The following is an 18,518-nucleotide window of genomic DNA, read 5'->3' as shown; positions in this document are numbered from 1 at the left end:
AACTATGAAAACGAAAACAAGCAAATATTTCAATAAGGACATTCGCCAAGTCGTCCTTAGTGCTAAAAAAAAAAAAATCAAAACAAAACCTAACCTTTTGACCTTCTTTTAGAGTTCACTTCAAAAGGTAAAATTTAGTCTTTTTTTTTCTCAACTCCCCAGACTTTACGCCAAAGTTTTTTACTGTTTCATAAAGTAGTGTTGTGAGAAAGAGTCAAATTTTAGCGCAAAGAGTGGAACGTTGAGGAGGGGACAACCCCTTTCATAGACAGAATATTTTCTGTTAGTTTTAAGTTTTAATTTCGCTCCTTACTTTCAGTAAACAAAAAACTTTTTTATTTAATTTACATGTAGTATTGGTTATTGGGAAGCATACGGAAATTTTCAGGGGGGATTTTTTCTGGTGGGGAGGGGAGGTCGGGCTGAGAGGATTAAATGGAACGATATTTCCATGGAGGAAGTTTTCATGGAGGAAGAGAATTTCCATGAAGAGAGCGCTGGATTTCCCAGCATTATTTTAAAAACAATCAGAAATTAAATTAAAAAACATTATTTCAAATGAAAGTAAGGAGCAATATTAAACCTTAAAACGAACAGAAACTATTATGTATATGATGGGGGTTCACCATCTCGTCAATACCTCGCTCTTTACACTAACGTATTCTTAGTAATTTCAAAAGAGCTATTTATTCTAATTAAACGGCTTTTGGGATTCAGGGCGTATTCTTAAAGAAATGGAACAAAATTCAATCTTTAGCTTAAAGAGCGAGGTATTGACGAGGGAGCTAATTCCTTATATTACGTATATGAGGGAGTTTCTTCCCGCCGTCAGTAACTCACTCTTTACACTAAAGTTAGAATTTTGATAAATAACGGTCGATATAAACAATAATTGTTTGTGTTATTTTTCGGCCAATCTTAACATTAAATATTATCTTAAACAGCTTCTTAACTATGATTATTATGTGATAATAAACCAAATATATTGTACGTCTTTGGCTTGTGGCTGTTATTAAATAAACAAAGACAATTTTTTTCCAACTGAAAGTAATGAACAACATTAAAACTTAAGACTGATAGAAATTATAACGTATATTATGGGGTTGTCCCTTTCTCAGTACCTCACTCTTTACGCTAATGTTTGACTTTTTGCTCCAATTATTTAAGGATGACTCCTAACACACAACGACCGTTCATTTAGAATAATAAGCCTTTTACAAATTCACAAACACTTAAGCGTAAAGAGCGAGGTACTGAGAAGCGGGCAACTCCCTCATATACGTAATAACAACCAAAGGAAAAACCTGAGAAAATTACGTTTCAAACGGCTCGTGGTAACGAACTACAAGGAAGGAGCCACCCAGGTCAATAGTAACTGAAACTCTAAAAACCAGTTAAAAAAAAGATTTTGATACCAAAAGACATATTAAAAGAATCTGCTCTATATGCTGATTAAAAAAAAAAATCAATTAAGTTTAGTCCTACCTATCAAAGGTTACGAGCCTGAGAAAATTTTCCTGATTTTAGAAAAAAAGGAATCACCCCCTAAAAGTCAAGTGATCTTAATGAAAATCACACCATCAGATTCAATGTATCAGGAAACCTTGTTGTGTAGGGTTTGATCTCTGATCTGTAAAAATGTGGAATTGTGCATTTTTTTTCCGGAAGAAAGATCACGGACGAGTGTTTTTTTTTCAGGTATGATCGCATCGACCCATTGATCCTAGAATATTGGAATAGGGCTCAATCGAACGGAAACTAGACCTCCGTTGCCTGTGCAACGGGAAGTGTTGCAGCAAGTGTGCCCTGTTCCTTAGGGCACAGTTGCGGAGCAACACGTGCAACTGTGCCCTACGGGACACAGTTGCGGAGCAACAGTCTCTATTATGTCCTTCAGAGGACATTTTTCTAATGCGGCTTCGATTGTTATCTTGAAGCATCTTTGGTATGGTTTTATTTCGAGCTCCTACTAAACTGAGTCTGGTAAAATGTTTAGCTGGTCCAGAAATAAACGAGAAAAAAAAAATTCTAGCTGGCCCAGAACCGAAGTTACCTCTAGAACGTCGAAACTTCGGAAATTATTTCTAAGAGAACGAAGCAACTTGGTATAAAGAACACTTCACTTCTTCTTGCATAACTTTCATAACAATACTCGATAAAAATAAAATAGATATCAAAATCGAAAATTTAAGAAAATTTCAAAAAATCGGAACGAGATTGACTTTTCCGGAATTATTTCCGGGAAATCTGTAAGAGCTACGGAATTTCATGCTTCAGTTCTCGAAAACATCAATAAAAGTTCTATATGAGTTCATAATTATTTTATCTCTAAAACGTTTACTTCCGAAACTAGGGCCGTCTTAACTTGACGCCAATTCGAAGTATTATGTTTCGAGACGCACATTTCGGGAATTCTGAAAAACTAATCCGGGAAATCTGAAAGAGATACGGAAATAACGTCTTATAGTTTTCTGCTTAACTTTTGATGGTCTAAACTAGGAAAATATAAAACAAACCAAATTCACCAAAAAATTTAAATTGCCCCGAGGGCATGACAAAACTTCCAAATAGAAAAAACCCGAAGAAGGAATTTTATTTCGGAGAAACTATTGTAAGCTCCAATTGTTAGGAGATCGAGACCTGTCGAACCGCGTTGGAAAAAAAATTCTAGCTGGTCCAGAACAGAAGTTACCTCTAGAACGTCGAAACTTCGGAAATTATTTCTTAGAGAACGAAGCAACTTGGTATATAGAACACTTCACTTCTTCTTGCATACTTTTCATAGCACTACTCGATAAAAATATAAGGAACATCAAAATCGAAAATTTGAGAAAATTCCAAAAAAAATCGGAACGAGATGGACTTTTCCGGAATTATTTCCGGGAAATCTGTAAGAGCTACGGAATTTTGTGCTCTGGTTCTCGAAGAGACAAATGAAAGTTCTACATGAGTTCAGCATAACTGTATTTCTAACAAGTTTATTTCCGAAGCTAGGGTCGTCTTAACTTGACGCCAAACATCGAACGCACAGTTTCTAAGAAAAAAACGGTTTTATTTTTTTTTTATGGAAAACTGTTAGAAATTTTAGGAACTTCTCTGGAACTTTTTTACTCTGTTTCACGTTTCCCTACCCTCTGAAAAATCTCAAATTTTTAACTCTTACCACTTCGGAGCTACAGGTCGCTGATCACGGTAAAAAAAAAAAAAAAAAAAAAAAAAAAAAAAAAAAAAAACTACGAAAGCAGTAGTGGTGCTCCGCAACACAAAAAACAAACAAATAAACACGCACCCGTGATTTGTCTTCTGGCAAAAAATACAAAATTCGCCATTTTTGTAGATAGGAGCTTGAAACTTCTACAGCAGGATTCTCTGATACGCTGAATCTGATGGTGTCAATTTTCGTTAAGATCCTACGACTTTTAGGGGGTGTTTCCCCCTATTTTCCTAAATAAGGCAAATTTTCTCAGGCTCGTAACTTTTGATGGGTAAGACTAAACTTGATGAAACTTATATATTTAAAATCAGCATTAAAAGGCGATTCTTTTGATGTAGCTATTGATATCAAAATTCAATTTTTTTAGAGTTTTGGTTACTATTGAGCCGGGTCGCTCCTTACTACAGTTCGTTACCACGAACTGTTTGATATAGTAATGGTTACTGGGGAGTGTACAGACGTTTTCAGGGGGATTTTTAGGTTTAGGGGGAGAATTGAAGGGGGGGTTACGTGGGAGGATATGTCCATTGAGAAACTTCTCATGGGGGAAGAGAATTTCAATGAAGGGGGCGCAGGATTTTCTAGCATTATTTTAAAAAACAATGAAAAAATAAATATGAAAAGTTTTTTCTACTGAAAGTAAGGAGCAGCATTAAAACTTAAAACGAACAAAAATTATTACGCATATGAGGGGTTATACCTCACTCTTTACGCTAAAGTATTTTTAGTAATTTCAACTATTTATTCTACGGCCTTTGTGATTCAGAGGTCATTATTAAGGAATTGGGACAAAATCTAAGCTTTAGTGTAAAGAGCGAGGTATCGACGAGGATGGAACCCCCTCATATACGCAATAAAAATATACGAATATAGAATTTCGTTACGTAAGTTAATTCGTAAGTTACGTATATTTTTTACCAATGAAAACGTTTGTAAAAAATTAAAAGTTCTAGTTGCTTTTTTAAGTAATCAAAAACTTGGAGGGCAATTAGGCCTCCTCCCTCACTCCTTTTTTCTCAAAATCTTCCGATTAATTGCAATTAATTAATATGCAAGATTCGTTTTAATTATTTATGTGCGGGGAGACAAGATAAAACATGCATTCATTCAAAAACGTCCGGAAATTAAATTAAAAAAAAACAAGTTTTTTTAAATGAAAGTAAGGAGCAATATTAAAACTTAAAACGAACAGAAATTACTCCGTATATGAAAGGGGCTTTTCCTCCTCAACGCCCCGCTCTTTACGCTAAAGTTTCTTACTGTTTTAAAAATAGAGTTAAGAGAAAGAGTCAAACTTTAGCGTAAAGAGCGAGGCGTTACGATCTAGTTAGAATCACCTTAGATAATTCCTTGCTATCAGCAATAATCTTATGCAAAAAACAGGTTTTGCACGGTTGACTTTAGCGAGATGTTATCACCTTAAATGACCAGCCAAAGAATAACAATTGTCTTACTGTATTTGTGATTATATCCAAAAAAAGGTGTTTGCAGTATGAACTCTCAAGCAAGACTGAACTCTCAAACACTTAAGTTAAACTCAAATACCTAAATTTTTTACTTAAGCAGTACTTGAAGTAGAAGTACTTGAAGTGCTTCCCAACACTGTGTAAGGCTAAGAAAATTAAGATGAAAATGATAAAAGTATATAAATATACAGATTATCAAAAGGATATATCATGAATCTCATTGTATTAAGTATTCATAGCTAATAGTATTAAGTTAAAAATTCCAGGACTTGATGAGAATTATGTTCAAATCACCAGAAGGCAATACATGTACTGACAATACTACCACTATAGTTACTGTAACTGAAGACGCTAAGGGTATTAAGGTGAATCTTGTAGGGAACGTTAAGGGGAATTTAGATTAAACGAAAAAACTATGAATGCAGGTTTTCAAAAGGGCATATAAGCAAAATTTTAGGCAGCACCGCGCTATAATAGCTAGAAATATCATTGAAACAATTATAGGAACTTACAATTTAAATAAATTTAAAAGAGTGCAAATGTAACAAGATTGTATAACAGAATATATTGACCTTCTTAGAAATGATATTAAGTTTTATTTTTCATGTCAACTTTAGGAGGTATAAACTCAGTGGTGGACCCCAAAGATTTTTTCTGGTGCCCTCATTCCTTGTTTTTTCCTTTTTTAACTCATATTTTCTTGAAAAAATTGTCAATTTGGTCGATAGTGACCTTTGTCACCATCGACCTCCAAGATTTTGCTCATTGTTATCCTTGTTACATTGGGCCTCCCCCAAGATTTGGCTCTTAAGCCGCCCCTGTATAAACTTAAATTGCACAATACCATCTGTGTCAGGATTAAAAATTCTTGAAAAAAATTCTCCAACATACAAATAGCAAGTCAAACTAAAGATTCTTAAAGAAAGAAAAAACGGAAACATAAAAATGTTTTTCTATATTCATAAAAAAGGCCACATCAATAAAAAGCAAACAGAAATTAATTTAAAAAACTTTTCCACACAACAAGTTTTTCAAAGAAAGGTAAAGAGCTACACAAAGTCAAAAATGAGCAGAAACAAAGTCAACGCGTGAAATTGAGATTCCTGAATTCCTGAATTGAGATGAAATTGAGAAAAGTGAAATTGAATCCTGTTTACTTTGCTGGTTTTTATTAGGCTGCGTAACCTTTTTCTTAATGCTGTTTATTCATAGGTTGCCTGCCCACTGTTTTTCATAGACAAGAAGTTTTAATTATTGCCGGGCTGATAAAGGGCGATTAGAGCAATTGGGCCCTATCAGGCCCCACATTTGAAAATGAAACCATCAAAATGAGATTTACCATCTAAACAAAAAGAAAAATTCGAAATTTCAAGCAAATTGCTTTTGACGATAGTGTCCTGCAAAAGTTACTTTAAATAACCTCCCACGCAAAGAGGATAAAACACACTTATTAAAAGTGCATCTGCATAGAGAGCTTATGAATGTTAAAATAACAAAATAATAAAATGGTAAGCTATCCTTGGAAATATATTCTGAATAAGAAGACAGAATATTTTGTATTTATTGTAGGTTATTCAGTATGAGTGTCTCAATTGCATTAGCCACTGTAGGGTTTAATAGGGGGTCAAATACTGATGATAGATTAGCCAGATGTGAAAAATCAAAGGATACCTATGTGGAAATGTGCAGAGCTTCAAAAAAGTCTTTCTACTGAGTAAACAATGAACAATATTCAACATTTGTCGTTGAACCAAGATAAATTGGCTTGTATAAGATGTGGTTGTATGGATGAGTAGGGTTAAGGCCTCATTCAAGTGCTGGTCTATATTAATCACTAATTTAGGAAAACAGTGTTCCCTTTCTCCTTATATCTCCTTTCTTCTTTTTTTTTCTTTTTTTTATATGTTTGTGCTGTTGCATTGATGATTTCTCTTTTCATTATATTTGAATCATTATATTCATTATTCATTATATTCATTAATGTTTTCATTATATTCATATATTCATTAATTCATTATATTCATTAATCTTTAATTAATTCATTATATTCATTAATCTTTTCATTATATTCATTATATTTTGAAGATTATTTTCTGTAGTTGAGTTTTTAGCAGAACTTAGCAGTACATTTAGAAAATCCATAAAAAACCTAGGAAGTCACGAAATGGAAGTTTTATTCCGTTTTCTTTGTCATTCTGAAATGCATACATGTTTTGTTTTTCCTTCTTCAAAAAGATTTTTTGTACTTCTCAAATATGTATATTACTGGAAAGCCTATTAGCGGTACCAATTGGGAATATAAAATTTAAAACGTAAAAGCAGTGAGATACTAAACAGGTTAACTTTTTGAGGCTAACTTTGAAATATTGGAAATTCCCGAATATTCAGAAATTAAAAGTGAAGCAGAATCTCTGGGAAATGCAATGAAAGACTTTTATATTTACTACAATGAAAGAAATTTTTAGTTTTACTGGTTTTTTTGTTGTTGCCTTTTATGTATTATTTAGTGTTCCAAGTCTCAAAGTGAAATTCTATACGCATTCATTTCACTTTTTTTATTTGAAAAACTTTTGAAATGTTAAGCAGCTACAAAAATGATTTATATGTTTATTATGTAATATTTGTTGTATCATAATAATAAATAACGTTTTAGTTCAGGCAAAAACTATTTCAAGATATTTGGAAGCACAAACAGCATTTTGAAATAAAAATCTTCAGAAAAGAAAGACAAATTACAATCATGAAGTCGATGATAGCCTATACCTATTGACGACATGGTAAACTATACAAGCATACTAGCATATACGCATACAAGATATGTTTCTTTTATGTTGTTTTAGATAGAGCTAGAGAATCACTAAACGATCGTTTTGAGCAATTAAAAAATCATGATGAACTATTTGGGCTTTAGGGAAAATTTCAAAATATGGAAAAAGAGTGCTTCAAAAATATACCACTTAACTTGTAGTTTCTCTGATAGATTTTAAGCTAACAGAAATGATGTAGCAATTAAATGGTGTACCGATTAAAAAAACGAACTGACATTAAAACTTAAAACGAACAGAAATTACTTCGTATATGAAAGGGGCTGCTTCCTCATCAACGCCCCGCTCCTTACGCTAAAGTTTGACTTTTCTCTTAACTCTACTTTTTAAAACAGTAAAAAACTTTAGCATAAAGAGCAGGGCGTTGATGAGGAAGCAGCCCATTTCATATACGAAGTAATTTCTGTTCGTTTTAAGTTTTAACGTCGCTCCTTACTTTTCGTTGAAAAAGTTAGTTTTTTTATTTAATTTCTGAACGTTTTTGAATCAATGCATGTCTTGATTTTGGCTCTCCACAGATGAATAATTAAAACAAAATTTGCATATTTATTTTTTTGGCTAAATGGCTTTCTCACAGTTTTGATCTGGTGATTTTGAGAAAAAAAGAGTGGGGGAGGAGGCCTAGTTGCCCTCCGATTTTTCGGTTACTAAAAAAGGCAACTAAAACTTTTAATTTTTTTACGAATGTATTTATTAGTGAAAGATATACGGAACTTACAAATTAGCTTACGTAACGAACTTCTGTATTCTCATGTTTTTATTACGTATATGAAGAGGTTCACCCCCTCGCTCTTTACACTAAAGTTTAAATGTTGTCCCGATTTCTTAAGAGTGACCCCTGAATTACGAAAGCCGTAGAATAAATAGTTGAAATTACTAAAAATACTTTAGCGTAAAGAGCGAGGTATTAGCAGGAGGTGAGCCCATCATATGCGTAATAATTTCTGTTCGTTTTAAGTTTTAATGCTTCTCCTTACATTCAGTTGAAAAACTTTTTCATATTTATTTTTTCACTGTTTTTTTAATAATGCTGGAAAATCCTGCACTCCCTTCATGAAAATTTTCTTCCCCATGACAAATTCCTCCATGGAAAGTTCCCCCAATATATCCCCCTCTTATCTAACCCCCTCCTCCACAACCCAAAAATCCCCCTGAAAACGTCTGTACACTTCCAAATAACCATCACTATATGTAAGCACTGGTTAAAGTTCGTAACTTGTGGCCCCTCCCACGGGGACTGTGGGGGAGTAAGTCGTCCCCAAAGACATAGTTATAAGGTTTTTTGAATACGCTGAATAAAATGGCTATCTCAGAATTTTGGTTTGGTGACTTTGGGAAAATAATTAGCGTGGGAGGGGGCCTAGGTGCCCTCCAATTTTTTCGGTCACCTAAAAAGGGCACTAGAACTTTTTATTTTCATTAGAATGAGCCCTCTCGTAAGATTCTAGGACCATTGGGTCGATACGATCACCCCCGGGAAAAAAACAAACAAACAAATAAACACGCATCCGAATACAAAATTCCACATTTTTGTAGATATGTATCTCTGATACGTTGAATTCATGGTGTGATTTACGCTAAGACTCTACGACTTTTAGGGGTTGCTTCCCCCTATTTTCTAAAATAAGGCAAATTTTCTCGGGCTCGTAACTTTTGGTGGGTAAGACTAAACTTGATTAAACTTATATATTTAAAATCAAAATTAAAATGCAATTCTTTTGATGTAGCCATTGATATTAAAATTCCATTTTTTAGAGTTTTGGTTACTATTGAGCGGGTCGCTCCTTGCTACGGTTCGTTACCACGAACTGTTTGATAAAATGAAAAATAGGATTTGTTTCAACTGAAAATAGAGAGTAGCATTAAAAATTAAAACGAAAAGAAATTATTTATGTATATGTTGGGTTTGCCCCCTCCTCAATGCCTAGCTCTTTACGCTAAAGTTTTATTTTTATCCCAATTATTTAAGAATGACTCTTGAAACACAAGTTCCGTTTAATCAGAATAACAAGCTCTATTAGATATTTTAAAAACACTTCAGTGTAAATAGCGAGGTATTAAGGAGGGGGAGATCTCCCTCATATACGCAATAATTCCTGTTCGTTTTCATTTTTAATGCTCCTTACTTTCACTTGAAAAAAACTTGTTTCTTTCTATTTAATTTTCCTAAAGATTGCACCATTTACAAGATGCTTAGAATTTACCCTAGCATTTCTCTATCCATGGAAGATTCCCTTTACCCATGAAAAATTCTTCCAAGGAAAGACCCTACCACCAACTTCCTTTCCATTAGAAGCCCCCCCCCACTTCGAAAAACGTTTGTGTACTTCTCAATAGCCAATACTATCTGTAAACAATAGGTAAAGTTCATAGCTCGCAGCCCTTCCCCCGGGGTTTGTGGGGGTTCAAATCATCATCAAAGATATAATTATTAGATCTTTCGACTGTGCTGAACAAAATGGCTATCCCAAAAATTTAATCGGTGACTTCGGGAAAATAGGCCTGCCGCCCTCCGATATTTATCCCTTTAAAACAGCAATAGAACCTTTCATTTCCAATCAAACGAGCCCCCTTCCGATCCTCTATGATTACTGGTTTGATACAATCACAGCTAAAAAAAATGACAAAAAAACATACAAAATTTGTTTGCATTTTTTCTTCTGGCAAAAAATTCGAAAATCCACATTGTTTTATATAAGAGCTTGTAACCTCTACAGGTGGTTCTTTGATATATTGTATCTGATGATTTGGTTCTTATTAAGATCTCGTGATTTTTTAGGTGTGTTTCCCTCCTTTTTCAAAAACTGGGCAAATTTTTTCAGGCTTCCAACTTTTGATGGGTTATACTAGACTTAATGAATTATGCATACTTTGAACAAGTATGAAAACTCGATTCTTTTGATATATCTATTTTTATCAAGACTCTGTTTCTTGCATTGTTGGTCACTGTTAAGCCGCATGGCTCCATACCTACAGCTCGTTATCACGATCTGTCTGATTAGCCAGTAAACTCATTGTATGCGAAGAACCCGTGACTGAAGCTTGCCAACATTTCTAAAAGATTTTGTTGTTCCCCTGGGAAGATTAGTTTATTTATTTCTTAGTTTGTATAGTTTTTAAATTCATGGGGGCAATCATATTGTACCATTGGTCAAATGTATTAGGAAAGAGCTCCTTCGAAGTGGAATTCTTGGTTTGAGTTGCCATTAAAGTGGCAAAATATACCAGGTCTGAACAAATTATTTGAGACAGGCTTACACCCCCTAAGCCTACTACTTTTGACGCCACCATAAAGTTACGGCTCTTGGCTCTGCTTGAATAAAATTAACACGTCGTGCAAATATTCGTGAATTGGCAATGACCAATTTTAAATACTGCTATATTCATATAAATTTTCATCATCAAATCATCATCAATTTTTTAGTTTCATTACTTATCTCGCCAGTGACTGCTGCAGTTTTTGAGACACACTTCGACTTCCAAGACTAGAAAAAGCTTAAGTAAAACTTACACTAAGGGTAGAGAGGCTTTGCACTCCCTCTTAATTGAGGACAATTTATGTCAGTTCCAAGTTTGTATTTGCTCAATTTTCAGGTTTTTCAGTATTAATTAAATTGTTTTCAGTTTTTATATGGCTTTTAATGAATGTTTCGTTTTATTATTTACTCCCAAACCAAACAAAGGGAAAACCTTTCTTAGTGCACTTTTAATCTAAGCTTCACGTCCATGGTCTATCTAGACAGAAACTTATGAACACACCAGTCATTTCAAGTAGCTTTTGCAGATTTGGATTGCTATAAATTAAAACAGAAGTTTTTAATTTAAATATTTTCAACTGAAAGTAAGGAGCAACATTAAAACTTGCAACAAACAGAAATTATTAAGTATATGAATGGGTTCACCCCCTCGTTAATGCCTCATTCTTTCCGCTAAAGTTTATTAGTACTTTCAAAAGAGCTATTTATACTAATTAAACGACCTTTGTGATTCAGGGGGAATAAAATTCGAACTTTAGCGTAAACAGCGAGGTTTTGACGAGGGGACGAACCCCTCATATACGTAATAGTTTCTATTCGTTTTAAGTTTTAATGTTTCTCCTTACTTTCAATTGAAAAAACATGTTTTTACTTATATCCATTTTTGTTACGTTCTACGAGTCGGACAAATATTTGGGGAGGGGGGGGGCAAACCCCCAAAACTCCCTGGAGCCTGCCTTTCCAGCAAATAAATTCAACACGCCCTGCGCCAGTAATGGATCTAGAGCAGTACCCAACCAGTTTGGCACCATGCTCCAGTTGATAATTTTTAAACTCCTGATGGCCCCCTCTCGTGATATACTTTGTTATTCAAAATTTTATGTGTATTCACCTGAAGAAAGCTTTAAAGGTGAATTTTTTTTTTTTTTGGGGGGGGGGGCGGTTGTTCTCTAGGCATATTTTATGCTAATAAAAATACTGTCTGTCTATAACACCTTTTATACAATACATGCCATCATTACAATACTATCGTGTTTCTTGTCTGCTCTTTAAATGCAGGGAATATTTTATTTTTTTCAAGTCAAGGGTCTAAGATATAGTCAGCTTAAGGGTGTACGTCCTACCCACGACTCACCAAAATATTGCTAAGCCCAGCCGGTGGGTCCTGCACCCCCTGTTGTGAGTCCCGGTTCTAGAAGGTCTTTACCCATAACGCACTGCAGTTTTCTTAGCTGCATTTTGTCTGCATATTTTTGTTTATATTACATATTTTTGTGATCTTTTGTTTATCCCTCTGTTATAGCATTGCATAGTTCAGTACTGAACTAGCTTTCAGTACTGACCTAGCTTTCATGGTGTCAACATCTAAACTAATCGGATTATTTTTCATTTTCACATACCTGATAGTCTGAGGTATGAACTTTAATCCCACTTGCTAGATCTTGCAGTATTTGGCAAAATACCAGTTTTAATTAAAACTTGTGTGACGGTTTATCAAGGTGTCAACATCTATTGATTTCACATATTTGATATTCTGTGGACTTAAATTGAATGTAAAGAAAGAGGGAATAGAGGGAGAGGAAAGAAAAGGAAGGAGAGAGGGAAGGTGGAGTAAAGGAGTGAGGCAGGTTAATTTTAGAAAGCATTTGGTCAGTGTAAAATGGAAGACAAATTAATTTTGAATCCTGTTTTGAACTTTTTAAGCCGATCTCTAACTGATGGAGTTAGGCAAGAGTTAATCCAAAAGGCAGCTTTCACTTATTTTGATCGCGATACCATCATCCAAGCAAAGAAAGTTCTTTATGCCAAACTAAGTGTTACAAACCGAATGGTGTCTCACTTTAAAGATGAAGATAATATTCTTAACATGTGTGAAACTTTAGTTGCTGCTGCCAAGCAAAACCTAAAAATCCCAAAATTAATTATTCTTAGTCCACGGGAACTCCCAACTAGAGGAGAGGCCGTAAATGCCACAGTTGTATTCAGGATCAACGAGTTATCGCGTAAATTGGACAGCGTTCTGGCAAACATATCCCACCCTTTAAGTAGCCTCTCTGACTAGTCACTGGTCTTGCCCCAAAATCATGACTCAATGCCTAAGCCCTCGTATGGTGTAATACTAAAAAACCCTCCAAAAGAGCTAAAAGGCCCAACTGAGCATCAATCGTTTATAGACAGTCTTTGTCCTAGCCCTGGCAGCGATGTATCTGAGCTACGCCGTGGCAAGAATGAATGGAAACTTGTCGTCTCGTCTAAAGAAACCACTAGTCTAATTGTTGAAAAGGCAAAGCGTTCTGACACCACTCTATATGCTACACTTAAGGAGCCTGCTTTTTTGTTGCTGTTATTAAACAAGTAACGGACGAACTAGTCGACTCGTCACTGAAGGAATTAATCCCAAAATGTATCAAAACAGCTAAGTGTGGTGCGTCACGCACATTCAAAGTGTATTTTAAATCAAGGAAGACTTAGATCAGTTCCTTCAAGAATCAGTGAAAATCGGCTATGAGCGACTTGCCAACCAGAAGTTTGTGTTTTTGCCTCGTTGATGCTTTAACTTACATATGACTGGCCACCTTGCAGCAAACTGCACAAACACTACCCTGTGCTCAAAATGCGGAGCATAATGACCATAATTCTGACCGTAAGTCTAAATCTGAATCCCCATGTAAGAACAGTCCTTTTTGTGTTAGTTGTAAAGCTCCAGGCCATACGTGCTACAGCATTAACTGCCCTAAAAACCGTAAAACAGTGAGCCAATGACTCCTATGACAAATTTCGTATCTTGGCATATATATGGTTCTTTCGCGATTAAATTACCAGTGCTGATTATTTGTTTATTTCTTGGTTTTTCCTTGTTTCTTTTTCCTTCTCTTTCCCTGCTTTTTCTTATTTATCCTTACCTCGATTATAATATTTTTTACTTTTTTTCCTTATATTTTTTTCCTTATACCTTTGGTATGGTGGGTTTGGTCATAGAGCGGAACTGCCACCCGCCATGAGTAAATCGACGATTTCTATTGGTGACCAGGTTGGTATCAACTCTTTGGGGGAACGTTTAATTGAATTACAAAATAATCCTTCAGAAATTGAAAATATAATTAATAATTTAATTGGAAGTAGGAATCTGAAGAATATTGATTCTAATTCGGCTAATAAAAGTTAGCATGTCTATGACTGAATGGTATATACTTCGTATATGAAAGGGGCTGCTTCCTTATCAATGCCCCGCTCTTTACGCTAAAGTTTGACTCTTCTCTCAACTCTTCTTTTTAAAACAGTAAAAAAAATAGCGTAAAGAGCGGGGCGTTGATGAGGAAGCAGCCCCTTTCATATACGAAGTAATTTCTGTTCGTTATAAGTTTTAATGTCGCTCCTTACATTCAGTTGAAAAAACTTGTTTTTTTTTATTTAATTTCTGAAGTTTTTGAATCAATGCATGTTTTGATTTTGGCTCTTCAGAGAGGAATAATTAAAACTAAATTTGCATATTTATTTTTTTTTGGCTAAATGACTTTCTCATAATTTTGATCGAAGGATTTTGAGAAAAAAAGAGCGGGGGAGGAAGCCTAGTTGCCCTCCAATTTTTTGGTTACTTAAAAAAGCAACTAGAACTTTTAATTTTTACGAATCTTTTTATTAGTAAAAGATATACGTAACTTATAAATTAGCTTACGTAAAGAACTTTTTATTCTCATGTTTCTATTACATATATGAGAGGATTCGCCCCCTCGTCAGTACCTTTCTCTTTACACTAAATCTTAAATTTTGTCCCAATTCATTAAGAATGACCCCTGAATCACAAAAGCCGTAGAATAAATAGTTGACATTACTAAAAATACTTTATCGTAAAGAGCGAGGTATTAGGAGTATGTGAGCCCCTCATATGGGTAATAATTTCTGTTTATTTTAAGTTTTAATGCTGCTCCTTACTTCCAGCTGAAAAAAACTTTTTCATGTTTATTTTTTCATTTTTTTTTAATAATGCTGGTAAATCCTGCGCTCCTTTCATGGAAATTTTCTTCCCCCATGACAAATTCCTTGCTGGAAAGTTACCCCAGCATTTCCCCCTCTTTTCAACCCCTCCCCCAACCAAAAAATCCTCCTGAAAACGCCTATACACTTCCCAATAACCATTACTATATCTAAGCACTGGTCAAAGTTTGTAACTTGTTGCTCCTCCCACGGGGACTGTGGGAGAGTAAGTCGTCCCCAAATACATAGTTATAAGGTTTTTCGACTACGATGAATAAAATGGCTATCAGATTTTTGATCCGTTGATTTTGGGAAAATAATTAGCGTGGGAGGGGGCCTAGGTACCCTCCAATTTTTTGGGTCACTTAAAAAGGGCACTAGAGCTTTTCATTTCCGTCATAATGATCCCTCTCGCAACATTCTAGGACAACTGGGTCGATACGATCACCCCTGGGAAAAAAACAACAAAAAAACAAAAAAATAAACAAACAAATAAACACGCATCCGTGATCTGCCTTCTGGCAAAAAATACAAAATTCCACATTTTTGTAGATAGGGGCTTAAAACTTCTACAGTAGGGTTTTCTGATACGCTGAATCTGATGGTGTAATTTTCGTTAAGATTCTATGACTTTTAGGGGGTGTTTTCCTCTATTTTCTAAAATAACGCAAATTTTCTCTGGCTTGTAACTTTTAATGGGTAAGACTAAACTTGATTAAACTTATATATTTAAAATGAGCATTAAAATGCGATTCTTTTGATGCAGCTATTGGTATCAAAATTTCATTTTTTGAGTTTTGGTTACTATTGAGCCGGGTCGCTCCTTACTACAGTAAGGAGCTACCACGAACTACCACGAACTGTTTGATAGAAATGCTTGGAATATTCTTTTAGCAAAAACCACGGTATTCATGGTAAACAACAGAAAATGTCATTGCTTAACTTTGCAGCGGTATTTTTGGGAATTAATTAGATTAATATTGACAATTCACATTATTTTTTTTTAGAAATAACAAAAGTATCCTTTCTTATAACAAGTTCAAAATTCTTTGCAGCATGGCAATACAATGATAATAAGAATTTTCTTAAAGTATATTAGCTAAACATCTGATTTAAAAATCGAGCTCATAATCCACAAAATTCAGATACTACATACTTTTCAACATATCAGATACTTTCAAGTTGTTTTTGCAGAGGTAGATTGTTATGGAAATGCTTGGAATGTTCTTTCAGCGAAAGCCATGGTATTAATGGACAAAAAAAAACAGAAAATGTCATGAATCAACTTCGCAGCGGTGATTTCCATTTTTATATCAATCAATACTGGGATTTACCTCTAAACATTTGTTATATTTTATTGAAAATTGTATTTTCTTAAAACCTGACAACATTGTCATTGCATGCTATGGCTATGGACTCGTATGACTTGAAGCACATGAACAACTCTTCAGTAGACTAATTCCGACATCAATAAATTGGCTTTACATCTTATTCTCACAAAAGACACGTCAAGTTGTTTTCGTAATATATCAAACATGTGGCCAAAATGTGTTACACTAACATGACAATGTCAAGACTGACTGTGAATTGTTTGAATAGAAATGTGTCATCTCCTAGGTAAATCAAAATACAACATTGGTCAAGACACGCAGGCTATGTACATTAGCGGCGGGAGAGGGAGATCCCTGTCCCTCCGCTACGAAATATTAATATTGTTCGAATATTTTTTCTGCTTACTTCGCTTTCCTTTTTTGGTTTTCTTCTTTTTTTATTTAAGCTTCTCTCAAAAAGACGTCTCCAAAGCAAATTCCCGCATACATAAATGATGTCTCTGCTTTTAGGTTTAGGCAAGGTTATGGGAGGGGGGTTTAACTCCAGGAAGAATTTGTCTTCAATTTTTCTTACAATCGAACGTTTAAGATGCAACTTTTTAAAACTATGAAGTTAGCCTTTTTCAATACTTTTTTCTTGGGTCAAACTTGGATACTAAAGTTGTTACAGCATCATGTGTTAAGTTTCAATCCATCTCCAATTATTTACCTGTAAATCTGAAAAGAGAATGAAGGAAGTTTTTCTGATGTCAGTAAGGAGCGAAGTTGAAACTTAAAACGGACAGAAACTATTGCTTGGCAGTTTACTGAATATATATGCAACTCCGATTAAAAAAAAGGGATATTTCCCTATATGCCCAGAATCCTAAGAAACTAGATTTCATTGAAAACGCAAAACCAACGCAACAGAACAGAACTGGGAGCAGAAAAGCCCTTCAGTAGGTATGCAGAAAATAACATACTAATTTACATAGCTCTTAATAGTCTTTCATCGGCCGTGAAATCAATAAAAAATTGAGTATGCCATTTGAATTCTCCAGATACTCAAGCAAGCACAGTTTTAAGTTAACCATCAGTTTTATTTATTTTATTTTAATATTTTTTTTCGTTTCTAGATTTTTAAACCGCAAACAATAAACCTTACAAAAAGATATGGTAAAATTCTAGTTAATTGACTTCTTGCTACCTCAGAAAGGGTTTAGGTTAGGAAAATGAAACTTTCAGGGATGAATCTACAGACTAAAGTATGTCCCGGGAAGGTATTTTAAAGCAGCTACCTCCACTCCTTCTCCCTCTTAATTTCATTTTATAAGGTTTTAAAGATATGCAAATACATTTCCTAAATTTTGAAAAAAAACATTGATATGGCTCAAAATTTTACTCAAATAACAGGAATTGCATTTTCAGAACTAAAGTCAGAGAAAAAGCAACTAGTAAATGAGAATTAAGGTAAAATATTGTTTTGTCAATTTTTCAATAGGTAGCCTATAGACCTGTCATGCAGGCAAATTTCAGGGTCCTCTAGAGGGAGAAAAAGCGGAGGTGGGTACTTGAAAATACCTTCCCGGGACATACTTTAGCCTGTAGACCCATCCCTGAAAGTTTCATTTTCCTAGCCTAAACCCTTTCCGAGATAGCAAGAAGTCAATTAATTAGAATTTTACCAAAGATATGTTTCTAACTTAAGCGGTGAACCTCCGCCTCTCTATATTTGAAAAATCTCTGTGGAGTTTTTCCATTGAAAATATATGCACGGTACACATTGTGGTTAAGCCATAGTTTAGCAGCAGCAATTGAAAATTAATTCTAATTGTTACTTACCCTCACTTTTTTCTGAATCAAACGAACTTCCATTCTCTAAAGTAGGATTAATGTCAAATCTTTTCTCAGTATCAATCTCTTTCCTCAAAATATCATTTACCGAAAATTGTCTTTTGAGATTAATCTGATAATTACTTAATATGTAGTTATTATAAAACAACTTCTGCGAATAATCACTTTCCTGATAATTCATCTTCAGGAGCAGATGAAGACTAACTGATTACTCACTAATTTTAATTCGATTAGAGAAGAATTCATTGTATTGGCCCATTTACCCCATGACGTCACGAAAGAAATAATTTGCATTGGATACCAAATGAAAAGACTATAATGGTTGGAAAGCATTGGTGAAAACGGGAGGAGATTCCAAGTAATTGGCATTTAACGTCGGTGCAGATTAGAGCGTGTGT

At 34.5% G+C, this 18,518-nt stretch overlaps 1 protein-coding gene across 2 annotated transcripts in view; it reads right to left on the bottom strand.

The window, feature by feature from the left end:
• LOC136028616 (paired mesoderm homeobox protein 2-like) overlaps positions 1 to 18,308 on the bottom strand; it is a 66,909-nt gene extending 48,601 nt beyond the window's left edge. For both annotated transcript variants that reach the window (XM_065706448.1, XM_065706447.1), the window contains exon 1: positions 18,109 to 18,308. In XM_065706448.1, coding sequence (XP_065562520.1) covers positions 18,109 to 18,301 — 193 coding nt within the window. In that variant the 5' untranslated portion in view covers positions 18,302 to 18,308. The remainder of the gene's footprint in view (positions 1 to 18,108) is intronic.
• Positions 18,309 to 18,518: the final 210 nt, after the last annotated feature.

The sequence above is a fragment of the Artemia franciscana genome, chromosome 7 (genome assembly GCF_032884065.1).
Source record: "Artemia franciscana chromosome 7, ASM3288406v1, whole genome shotgun sequence".
NCBI classification, from domain to species: Eukaryota; Metazoa; Arthropoda; class Branchiopoda; order Anostraca; family Artemiidae; genus Artemia; species Artemia franciscana.
This window is presented reverse-complemented; position numbering and strand designations above follow the sequence as displayed.